This window comes from Anabrus simplex, chromosome 2 (assembly GCF_040414725.1).
Source record: "Anabrus simplex isolate iqAnaSimp1 chromosome 2, ASM4041472v1, whole genome shotgun sequence".
Lineage (NCBI taxonomy): Eukaryota > Metazoa > Arthropoda > Insecta > Orthoptera > Tettigoniidae > Anabrus > Anabrus simplex.
Genome location: NC_090266.1, coordinates 642,515,393 through 642,528,208, shown reverse-complemented (window position 1 = coordinate 642,528,208; position 12,816 = coordinate 642,515,393). Strand labels below are relative to the sequence as shown.

At 39.0% G+C, this 12,816-nt stretch overlaps 1 protein-coding gene across 1 annotated transcript in view; it reads right to left on the bottom strand.

Moving 5' to 3' along the window:
• Positions 1-12,816, bottom strand: part of HUWE1 (HECT, UBA and WWE domain containing E3 ubiquitin protein ligase 1) — a 1,366,532-nt gene that overhangs the window by 740,316 nt on the left and 613,400 nt on the right. Inside the window, exon 24 of the mRNA XM_068226019.1 lies at positions 4,730-4,945. Within this exon, the coding sequence (XP_068082120.1) occupies positions 4,730-4,945 (216 nt within the window). The remainder of the gene's footprint in view (positions 1-4,729; positions 4,946-12,816) is intronic.

Genomic DNA, 12,816 nt, shown 5'->3' with positions numbered 1-12,816 from the left:
GAGTTGACGATACTAAACCTAGGAAAGAAGCCTACATTTGTAAATAAAAACCGTAGGGAGGTAATACACATTACACTAAGCACTACGCATATTGCAAATTTCATTCAAGACTGGAAGGTGCTGGAGGAACCATCACTGGCAGACCACCAGCACAATCAATTTGCAACAGATGCGAGACAATGTGGGAACGAGATGTACAGAGACCCAAAAAGAACTAACTGGGATAGATACAGAGAAGTTCTAGGGAAGGCTGTACACAAAATTCCAACTACGTGAGAAGACAGAAAGAATTGGATGAGGCAGTCGAACTAGTAGAAGAGGCCATTATAGACTCATTCCATGACAACTGTCCTCCCAAAGAAAAGAAAACCACCAATAAGTAAGGTGGTGGAACAACAAACTAGCCAAAATGAAAAGAGAGGTTAGGATGCTGTATAGAATATCGTCTAGAAATGGTATGTGGGATGTATATCATAGGAAACTCACTGAGTATAACCTAGAGATACGGAAAGTAAAACGAAAATCTTGGAGACTGTTCAGTGAGAAAGTGGAATCACACACCGAAACAGCAAGGCTCCAGAAGGTTAGGAAAGCAACCCATATAAATCAAGTGGGGACACTGGAGAAACCAGATGGATCATTTACTCAGGCAGGTAGGTACACGCTGGAGATACTAATGACATGTCACTTTCCTGAGGCTGAGGAGATGACAGAAGAAGAAACGGTAGGAACAGAGACTGGAGCTCGAAGAGCAGACTGGAACTGGGCCAACAGAATAATAAAACATAACCATGTAAAATGGGCAAACGACGCATTTCATCCTATAAAGGCGCCAGGGTCAGATGAGATAATTCCGATACTCCAACAGGAAGGTCGGGAGATACTCGTCAATGCCCTGACGGACCTTTTCAGAGCCAGTCTAGCCTTAGGGTACATGCCGAAATCATGGTCTGAAGCTAAAGCAGTATTCATAACTTAGCCTAGAAATGTAAATTATGCCCAAGCCAAAGCATACAGACCATTATGTTTAACCTCCTTCATGCTGAAAGCAATGGAGAAAATTCTCGATAAATATATCAGAACGGTGCAGCTGAACTCAACGTTATATGAAAATCAGTTTTCATATAGACCTGGCAGATCCACTGAAGTAGCACTCCACCAGTTGGTTTGTAAACTAGAGGGAAGCCTAGAATATAAAGAAATTGCACTAGCGGCATTTCTAGATATAGGAGCCGTTAGCAATACAACGCATAACTATGATCAAAGCACTGGAAAAGGCAAGGTAAGTAAATCGGTCGTCAAATGGATTAAATCCATGTTAGACGGATGGAAGATAAAAACAACCCTGTTTGAAGAAACGCTGATGGTTAGGGCCACCCGAGGCTGTGCTCAGGGAGGAGTTCTTTTGCCTCTGCTGTGGAACCTCGTGAACAAAATCATAGCTATGCTCAACGAACAGGGTTTTTATACACAAGCATACGCAAATGACCTAGTGATTGAGGTACGAGGTAAGGTGATGAGTGTTATCCAGGACCTCATGCAAAGATCACTTAACCTTGTGGAGAACTGGTGTCGGGAAGAACTACCAGTAAACCCGAAGAAGATAACTCTGGTCCCTTTCACAAGAAGGAATAAATTAGAGGGAAAAAGAACACTGAAGCTACCTGGGGAAGCTACCTGGACCAGAGAGATATATATATATATATATATATATGGAAGAACAGGTACTGCACCTAAATGTAGTGTTATATAAAAATCTAACCTGGAATCCACATATAGAAAGGAACATAATCCAGGCTAAGAACTTGCTGTATGCATGTAAAAGAGCCATCGGGAAGACATGGGGCCTAAGACCATCAATGGTAATGTGGGTATACACAACGATCATTAGACCATTGATGGCCTATGCTGCAATCATCTGGTGGCAGAAAGTAAGTCAAGGAAAAGTTAGCAGTAGATTGGATAGCCAACAGAGAATTGCATGCATAGCCATAACTGGGGCTATGAGAACTACACGGACAGAAGATTTGAATACTTTACTAGACCTCCTATCACTATGCAATTTCATAAAAAGGACAGGCTACAATGAATTCATATAGATTGGCACAATCAGAGTGCTAGAATGCACCAAGACCTAATCTAGGACACTTTAAAATTAACAGAGTAATAACACAGGAAGTTCTACACATGCCTTCTGATCATATGATACCAAAGTACAACTTTGAAAAACTGTTTTGAGACCCAGATAATAAAAAAAGAAGACTGGGATATCAACAAATGGAATACTGAAAAAGAAGATATAGTGTGGTGGACTGACGGCTCAAAGATTGTGGATAGCACCGGAGGAGGGATCAATGGGGGAAGACCTGAGAGATCAATCGAGATGAGCGTGGGCAAACACACTACAGTCTTTGAAGCTGAAGTAATAGGTATCACAACATGTCTTGAAGAAAATCTGAAAATGAACTATAGGAATAAGAACATTTTCATTTTTACGGACAGCCAAGCGGCCATTAAGGCACTAGAAGCAGTCCGGATAATATCCAGAATTGTCTGGTATTGCCATTCACTTCTGCTGAAGCTCTCAAAGTACACCACTGTCAAAATAATATGGGTACCAGGGCATGCAGGTATAGAAGGAAATGAGAAGGAAGGTAAACTGGCCAGGAAAAGGGCAGAAACACATTTTGTAGGCCCAGAACCTGTACGCGGGATTTCCTATGGACAAGCCCAACACTACGTAGGAAAATGGGTACAAAAGAAACAAATGGAGAACTGGAAAAATCCTCCAAGATGCAGACTTGCAAAGGAACTGATAAGAGGACCAAACAAGAAGCATATTAAAGAACTGTTGAAACTCAGCAGAGAAAATAAAAGATGGGTAGTAGGACTGTTGACAGGACACTGCCATCTGAAAGAACACCTACATAGAATTGGAGTAATAAGAGACAATATATGTAGAAAATGCAATAAAGCAGAGGAATCAGCTGAACACATACTTTTTGAATGTGAGGCGCTGGGTAGAATTAGACTCTCCACTTTAGGATTACCAGGTGAAGAGAGAGAAAAAATCCAAGAAGACCCAATAAGAACAACCTGCAACTTTGTGATGGGAGCAGGTATATCCAGGTGGGAATAAAGGAAAAACATGGTAGCAAAAGATCTTAGAGGTCGATGCTAATTAGGAACTAATATTTAGGCGCCCCATGTAGGAAAGAAGAAGAAGAATGATAAAATGAATGATGGTGTAGGAAATTAGGCAAGCAAAAGGAATAGGCTGATGCCTATGAATAGGAAGTGTTGCAGGATTTTCTTTCAGTGAAAATGAGAAACCACAGAAAACCATTTTCATAAGAGCCGATGGGAGGGTTCAAACCCTCTTGTCTTTCAAATGGAGAGCTTGGCTCCTCAGTCGTAGCACATTACTGTAATATTATGTTATTTTGGTATTGTTTACAAACAAGGAAATCTATCAGCAGTGTGTTCATGTGTATTTCAGGGTATTAATTTTCATGTATTACCCTTTTAAGAAGTTTCTTCATACGAGTGGTCCCTTGAAAACTTTTTAACAGAGTTTTACTAAATATGTATATAAATACGCAAGCTATACCAAAAATAGTCAGGATTTATTGTCCATTACAACTATAAAAAATTTTAAAAACCTGGCAAAGATTCATATAGGATGGAGGGTACTATCCATATGCTGGAAAGCAAGATATAGCCAGGCTGCCATTAGGAAAACAGTGGTTTCCTTGCCTTGTACTTTTTCTGTCTACATGATATCTCCAAAGCATGTTTGTTACTCAATCTGTCATTATACCTGTTCATGATTTCAGAGAATGATTCCTCAATTATCACCGTCCAGATGTCTAACATGCACACAAAACCAGAGGACATTTTCACGTTTACTCCAGACGTATAATTTCGAAACTTTCTAGTTTTTGCACATTTCTCATATTCAAGTAGAAACTTCTCAATCTGCAACAAGTTGAACAATCGTGTAAGGTGTTCACACAATACACCCATTTCATATACTAGACAAGGTAGCTATTCACCAGATCTTGAACTCCTACAGTTATAATTCCCTACACAATTTGTACAAAATATATACACCGAATCTAAGTAAGTAAGTAAGTAAGTATCTTGTGTACTTGTCTGCAACTGTGATGCCATGAATTTAGTGTCAGAACCTCTACATTCACATGGATTCAAACCCACAGAGACTTGACTCTTCAATGCAGAAGTCACACATATATTGGCTGAAATATGAATAGCAGTCACCTTGGTAAGCAATTAGTGACTATGTCATTCACCACCCCAGCACCAGATTCAAGATGCTAGCAGCGTTCCATACAGACAAAGCAAAAATTGATAATATGATATGCTGGTAGAGTAATTAACATAATCAAAAAATAATAGAAAAGCAAGAAGAATCACTAAAATGGAAGTCCAGAAATTTTGTACTGCATACTTCATATCACGAAATCCTTAAAAGTATTATATTTGGGCTTACTGAAATCATGTAGTAACAAAAGCAGCAACTGGTCTCATCTTTTCATTTGCAGTTCATAGATATTGTTTTTATACTTCATCAAATGAAACAAGTGATGAGGGTAAATGTGGAAATACTCTACATGTTACAGGAAAAGATTCCCAGTCACTCTTAGCAAAGAGGTGGAAAGTACGAAGCCAGAAGAACAAACTCAGTCAAGGAAAATGATCAACTGACCTTCAGCATAATATCCCTCCTTCGAGACAAAACAGCAACTTTTTCCAACAAATCAAGGAGGAGCAATAGTGGTGCCATCCATTTAGGTGTAGGCATATTACTGCAAGCAGTCATCAGCTTCTGGGTTTCCAATAAAAGTTTAACCAGTGATGGAAGTACACCAGATCGTTCAACCACAAGAGCACACGGAATGTGCATTTCTTGAAATCCAGGGCCCTGAGTGGACAAAAACAAGTAAGACTTTAGTTCAAATAAACTCAAAAAGATCAACTGTAAAAGCACCAGTGTTTTGCCCCAGTGTGGCTTGGGCTCATCAGTTAGAAACTGCCCCTTTCCAAGACACTAGCTTGCAAGTACTCTGTTAGCATTTTTTGGTAAAGCTTTCACTTCTAAAAGTGATTATTAACATAAATGAGTAAAAAGTCATGAATCACACACACAGAAATGAAAATTAAAGACTTTTCTTTCAGTGAAGTCTCACGACCAACAAAAACAATACCCTAAATATGGATTATTCATACTTCATCATACATTCTTATGAAAATCAAGGAACAAAAAATTATAGTAACAATATCAGTTAGAGCATAACACTTGGGATACCTGACTTTTGAAAATGTCTGAATAAGACCACATCCTATGCATGAAAGGAATACAAATATTATTTGTGAACAAATTTAATAAAAAGTGATTGTATTACATATTAAAATTTTACAACTGATTTATTGATATCCACCTTTTCAATACTTTACCATCCTTGTGACTGGGATATAATTATTCTACTTAGGTTGTTTTGGTACAGGTTTCGCTTGTCCTAGCAACTCAATTCTCTAAATTAGTCAGAGCTCTGAACCAGATGTTACATAAGTAAGATCGTCCCAAAAGAACTAATTGTTTAAAATAATTTATGTATGATTATTTGATACATTTTGTTGATCACAGTTTACTAATGGTGGATGGTTAAATAGGTTGATTATAACCTAAGATTGTAAAGGGTTGTATTTTATTATCTTTCCATCCCATACGGATAAAATATAAGCATAACATCAAAACACACCAGTATTGATGCTAAGTTAACAATAAAGACAAATGGGTAAACAGTAATCAAATGTTCGAGCTGGATCCATGACTGAAGTACCCCATTTGACTAGCTGGTCCATTGATGTTTCGAGTGTGTTCTATTTATAGTATTGTAAGAACAAGGACAAGATAGGACAAGCAAAACATGTACCACAACAACCTAAGTAGAATAATTATATCTTAGTCACAATGATTGTAAAGTAATGAAAAGGTGGATATCAATAAATCAATGTAAAATTTTAATATACTGAAATTCAATATGGCTGAAATAATGAGATTAATCACTCCTAATGTATTACATATGCCATAACAGATTACTCACTTGGTGGCGCATGTAAAATCTCACGAATTACCCTTAATATACGTACTGTACATAAGCATTTGTTCTGCAGGGATACAGTATGGACTATTTCAAGGAATGCACACCCTCCAAGACATCTTTGGTTTCAGACAATCAGATTTTTTAATAACACTGCGATAACGCACGAGGTCTAACCAATGTAGTGCTGTTCCTTATCGCTCTCAAATGCGATTTTATTTGATGTAAATAAATATTATACGAGAACACGTTCACTTCCTTGTGTAAACTACTTTATTGTTACTGTAAGTCACAACACACAATTACACACAATAGCTAGTGTCACTAACCACAATTAATAGCGAAGTACCCTAAAGTTGCTTCTGACAGGTACAGATATCAATGACACTGACTCGCCCACTATAACACACACACCCTTGAACTGGCTAGCTCATTGACTGATAGCTCGATATATATACTGTTCGATCAACCGTCTAAAATTATCGATTTCTGGAAGGGTTCTTACAACACTATATATATGTAACACACTCGAAACATCGATCGAGCAGCTAGTCGAATGGAGTACTCCAATAGTGGATCCAGCTCGAACATTCTATTACTGTTTACCAATGCATGTGGAAATCTCTCCAACATTACTATTCTCTCTACATGTATCTGGATAATAAACCTTACAGTAAGTTTCCAGAACTCTTCATATGTACCATATTATAGCAGAATACACCGAATATATGAACATTATAGAGTATTTTTTCAGCATTTGATTAAACAGATTTTGAGGTTAAACTTATACACAACACATATTTGAGGTTATACAGATTTACAATACGTATTTACATTACAGGGAAACCATGTATTAGTCATATTTAACATTTAATAAAAGATAATTTAGGATTTAATCAGATATAATTAACATATATTGAACATAATAATTGGAGGTTTTACAACGGTTAGGATATCATACCTACGATGACATCCTGAACCCCTATTCAACTGCATTATTTTAACCTTAGTACGATAAAAATTTTGTACAATGGTAATCATGGTAATTTAGTTTTCTTCCTAATACATGGTAACATATATTACACTACAAAAGCGTCAACATGAATCTGAACTGTAAATGTTGCATTTAGCAATATGGATTCAATATTTATAACCTTAAATAGGTCTTTGTAAAAGTTATTTTCTTAGTATCTACAAAATAAATTAAGCACCACAGAGATGTTAAGAGAAATTGCAAGTTAATAAGCAATAGTTCATCTAATCTCAAATTTGCAGAACTGAAGGTTAACTAACCTAAACTTTTAACAAACGATTCAATTCTGAAGTCAGGCTTGTTTTACAGTTTTCATATTTTAAAGTTAATTTTCATTTTCATTCAGTACTCGCAATTATCCAAGCTAACTGAGACCAAGACTATCTTGGATATTGAAATACTTGGACAATATGGAGAATCAAGTGTTAATAGGTCATATATGATGGAAAGTGCTTTAAACTGGAGAGCAATTGTTTAAACCAAACCATTTCCCATGGCACTACAGCCCTTGAAGGGCCTTGGCCTACCAAGCGACCGCTGCTCAGCCCGAAGGCCTGCAGATTATGAGGTGTTGTGTTGTCAGCACGACAAATCCTCTCGGCCGTTATTCTTGGCTTTCTAGACTGGGGGCACTATCTCACCGTCGGTTAGCTCCTCAATTCTAATCACGCACGCTGAGTGGACCTCGAACCAGCCCTCAGGTCCTGACCTGGCAGGGAATCGAACCTGGGGCCTCCGGGCAAGAGGCAGGCACACTACCCCTACACCGCGGGGCCGGCTGGAGTAATTGTTTAGTAGAACATAACAGCTTAAAATATACACTGAATACCTTATAATACAGTACATTAAAGTGTAGATTACATTATTAAATGAGAAGATTACTTTTCTGAAAAATACTCTCCTAGATTTTTGGGCTAACCTTTTGCCTCACTTGGACACTACAATGTAACGCCAATACTGCAGGGACAGTAGATCAAGCAGCATACACGCTTCGTATTGTTCAATGTAGGTTATAACATCTTCAATAACCTTCAGTCCATCAGAATGTGATATTTCTGGGGGTACTCTTGTTGGTCAGGCTCCCTCATAATTTTCTTCACGACTGATGACCAAATCAACATCATCGGTAACCTCCATTTGTTGATTTCGGTTACATCTCTAGAGGAGATCTGCATTTTCAACTGCTGTTTCCACTGGTACCTCATTAGCTATCTGGACGAGTAGATATATATATACATTTTCATTGTCCAATGCTGCAAAGATGGGTTGGATTTCTACAAGCCAATCAGCTTTCACCATGATCTTTCAAGTGTTGAGTTCTTAAGTTAATCCCACACCGTCACAATCCAATTTGAAACATCTTTCAGTTACTTTTATCCAAAACTTCCCTTACGCCACATTCTATCTGGAAATCGACATCTGAAGAAGCCTTCACTGGTAGTTTCATTTTACTGTCTCAAGAATAAAGAAAAAAAGAAAGTAATTGTGAAAGATGATTCAAATTTGACACCAACAAACTTCGTAGTGGCGATGTAAAAACCATGTTCTTGCTGCCTAATGTGACCTCACTAATACAGCTCCTACGAAGCTTGTTGGTATCCCAATGTAACGGCGAATTGTCCTACAATATTGTCACTATTCCAGAGGGCTCTTTCCTTATTAGGAATGCCTCAAAATAAGGAAAAAATTAGTTTAAACACAATTCATTAAAAATGTGCCGTCATCAACACGCTTTTTGTGACCTTCAGTACAATATCCCTCCTCCATGACAAGATGGCAAGTAGTTCAACCTCTAGTTAACAGCCAGCGTAACAAGCTGAAAACTAAGCCAGTACGTAAAAATAGAGATATTCAGGAACCGTTCACAACTGCTGGCAGCAGTAATATGGATATCTTCAGGGCTGGTTTCAATGCGTTAAGGCAGCTGGATGGGTTTACACAGCTTAAAATGGTTATATTTTCCATATTCTTTTCTGAACCCAGAAGCATTTTGCTGCAAAGGTTTTGGTAAGTAGCATTCTGTGAAGTTCAGCCTGGTCTAGGTGCAGTTGAGGATTTGAACAGATGCAAGTCCATGATGCGAAACAACAACTGTCATTCTTGAATGAAATTCAGAAACTTTAGATGAATTAGCTTATAATTTTTCCCCACTAATATAAAGCTATCTAATGCTGTATCTTCTTCCTCTATCTGTCCACCCATCCATTGCTTCCAGTAAAACCTTCTTCACCATCATTACATTTCAAAATAATTCAATTTCTTTAGCTTGCACCATAGGAGCATTTACTGGACTTCCTATGCTCAGCAAGTGTGAAAATCACAAAAATAAATCCTCGGATGTCTGCTCATATTCACCTACGTGCTAAACCACTGACCTGGCTAACACTTCGAATCACCCATGTTCCAATGTCCTTCCGCTTATATCCCTGATCTCCAGAGTCGCTTCCTCAACTCCATAATCAGCAGAAACTTTTTTTAACAGACCCTCCTTTATCCAACCTTTCTGCTGGTATTATTATTTTTATTTTCTTTACTGTAGATAAGTCCTAGTTTGTGAACCATGGGCAACGGCTGAGTGGCCTAGTAAGTGGTCCTGAGAGTCGGGATACCAGTTGCTATGGAACGGGAGTGGGCATCTCGGACATATTCTGAGTCATGCCCCTCATTGTGCTCAAGAGGCTAGGACTATACAATTCACCGGTGGTCCATAACCCGTTAGAGGAGAGATCCTCACTTGGACTATGTGCCAGTAGGGTAGCATCCTGCTTCATGAATTTACCAAGCTCAGAACATTTTAAGCAAGCCTCGGACCTATGGGAGTAATGGAGTCCCACTCCTATTTGACAGGCGAGGGACTCCTTGGAAACAACCTGGCGAACGAAATGGAATTCGATGGGGAGCTTTCAATATTAATGGGGCTTATGGAAGAAAGAAGGTAGAACTGGCTGAGTCAGCAAAGAGGATGCATCTGGATGTGCTAGGAGTAAGTGATATTCGGGTAAGGGGAGATAACGAGGAAGAGATAGGAGATTATAAAGTGTACTTTACGGGTGTTAGAAAGGGAAGGGCAGAGTCTGGGGTAGGGCTCTTTATCAGGAATACCATTGCAAGCAATATAGTTTCTGTTAGGCACGTAAACGAGCAAATGATGTGGGTAGATTCGTCAGTTGGAGGAATTAGGACAAGAATTGTGTCCGCGTACTCACCATGTGAGGGTGCAGATGAGGATGAAGTTGACAAGTTTTATGAAGCATTGAGTGACGTCGTGGTCAGGGTCAACAGCAAAGATAGAATAGTGCTAATGGGTGATTTCAAAGCAAGAGTTGGGAATAGAACTCAAGGATACGAAAGGGTGATTGGTAAATGTGGGGAAGATATGGAAGCTAATGGGAACGGGAAGCGTTTGCTGGATTTCTGTGCTAGTATGGGTTTAGCGGTTACGAATACATTCTTCAAGTATAAGGCTATTCACCGCTACACATGCGAGGCTAGGGGTACCAGATCCATAATAGACTATATCTTAACAGACTTCGAATTCAGGAAATCTGTTAGGAATGTACGAGTTTTCTGCGGATTTTTTGATGATACAGACCACTGTTTGATGTGTAGTGAACTAAGTATCTCTAGGCCTAGGGTAGAGAAAGTGAAATCAGTCTGCAAACGAATAAGGGTAGAAAATCTCCAAGACGACGAAATTAGACAGAAGTACATGGATATGATTAGTGAGAAGTTTCGAACAGTAGACAGTAAGCAGGTTCAGGATAAAGAAAGTGAATGGGTGGCATACAGGGATGCTGTAGTAGAAACGGCAAGGGAATGCCTAGAAACAACTGTGTGTAAAGATGGGAAAAGGTGAACATCTTGGTGGAATAATGAAGCGAGAGCAGCCTGCAAACGTTAAAAGAAGGTTTATCAGAAATGGCTCCAAACAAGGGCAGAGGCAGACGGGGATTTGTACATAGATGAAAGAAACAGTGCAAAACAAATAGCTGTTGAATCCAAAAAGAAGTCGTGGGAAGATTTTGGTAATAACCTGGAAAGGCTAGGTCAAGCAGCAGGGAAACCTTTCTGGACAGTAATAAGGAATCTTAGAAAGGGAGGGAAAAAGGAAATGAACAGTGTTTTGAGTAATTCAGGTGAACTCATAATAGATCCCAGGGAATCACTGGAGAGGTGGAGGGAAGATTTAGAACATATTCTCAATGTTAAAGTTAATCATCCTGGTGGTGTTGCAAACACCCAAGCTCATGGGGAGGAGGAAAATGATGTTTGTGAAATTATGCTTGAGGAAGTGGAAAGGATGGTAAATAAACTCCATTGTCATAAGGCAGCAGGAATAGATGAAATTAGACCTGAAATGGGGAGGTATAGTGGAAAGGCAGGGATGAAATGGCTTCATAGAGTAGTAAAATTAGCGTGGAGTGTTGGTAAGGTACTTTCAGATTGGACAAAAGCAGTAACTGCACCTATCTATAAGCAAGGGAACAGGAAGGATTGCAACAACTATTGAGTTATCTCACTGATTAGTATACCAGGCAAAGTATTCACTGGCATCTTGGACGGGAGGGTGCGATCAGTCGTTGAGAGGAAGTTGGATGAAAACCAGTGTGGTTTCAGACCACAGAGAGGCTGTCAGGATCAGATTTTCAGTACGCGCCAGGTAATTGAAAAATGCTACGAGAGGAATAGGCATTTGTGTTTATGTTTCGTAGATCTAGAGAAAGCATTTATGTTGACAATTGGGCTTCAGTGAAAATTGATGGTAGAATGAGTTCTTGGTTCAGGGTACTTACAGGGGTTAGACAAGGCTGTAAGCTTTCACCTTTGCTCTTCGTAGTTTACATGGATCATCTGCTGAAAGGTCTAAAATGGCAGGGAGGGAGACAGTTAGGTGGAAATGTAGTAAATAATTTGGCCTATGCTAACGACTTGGTCTTAATGGCAGACTGTGCAGAAAGCCTGCAGTCTAATATCTTGAAAGGCATAACAGTCAATAATGATAATGTATGTATGTACGTGTGTACATCACACCAACACAGATGGGTCTCGTGGTGACTATGGGGTAGGAAAGGGCTAGGAGTGGGAAGGAAGCGACTGTGGCCTTAAGGTAGAACCCTAGCATGGAACTGGAAATCAAGTGCGGATGACATAAAATTGTTAGTGTTGAACTGTAGAAGTACTGTAAAGGAAGGAATAGAATTAAGTAATTTAATAGATATATATTTACCAGATATTGTAATAGGTGTTGAATCATGGCTGAGAAATGATGTAATGGATGCAGAAATTTTCTCATGGCACTGGAGTGTGTATCGTAGAGATAGGATAGGAATGGTGGGAGGGGGAGTATTCATTCTGGTGAAAGAAGAATTTGTAAGCTACAAAAAATTTAAAGATGAGACACATTAAATTCTAGGTGTAAGGCTCATTTCTAAAGATAGTAGGCAACTTCATATATTTGGAGTGTACAGTCCGGGAAAGGGTAGCACTGACACGGATTCGGAATTATTTGATAGGATAGTCGGCTATGTGGGAAATGACATAGAAAGAAATGTGATTGTAGCGGGAGATCCGAATTTGCCAGATGTCAGTTGGGAAGAAAATGCGAACAACAGGAAGCATGACCAACAAATGGCAAATAAATTATTATGGGAAGGACAG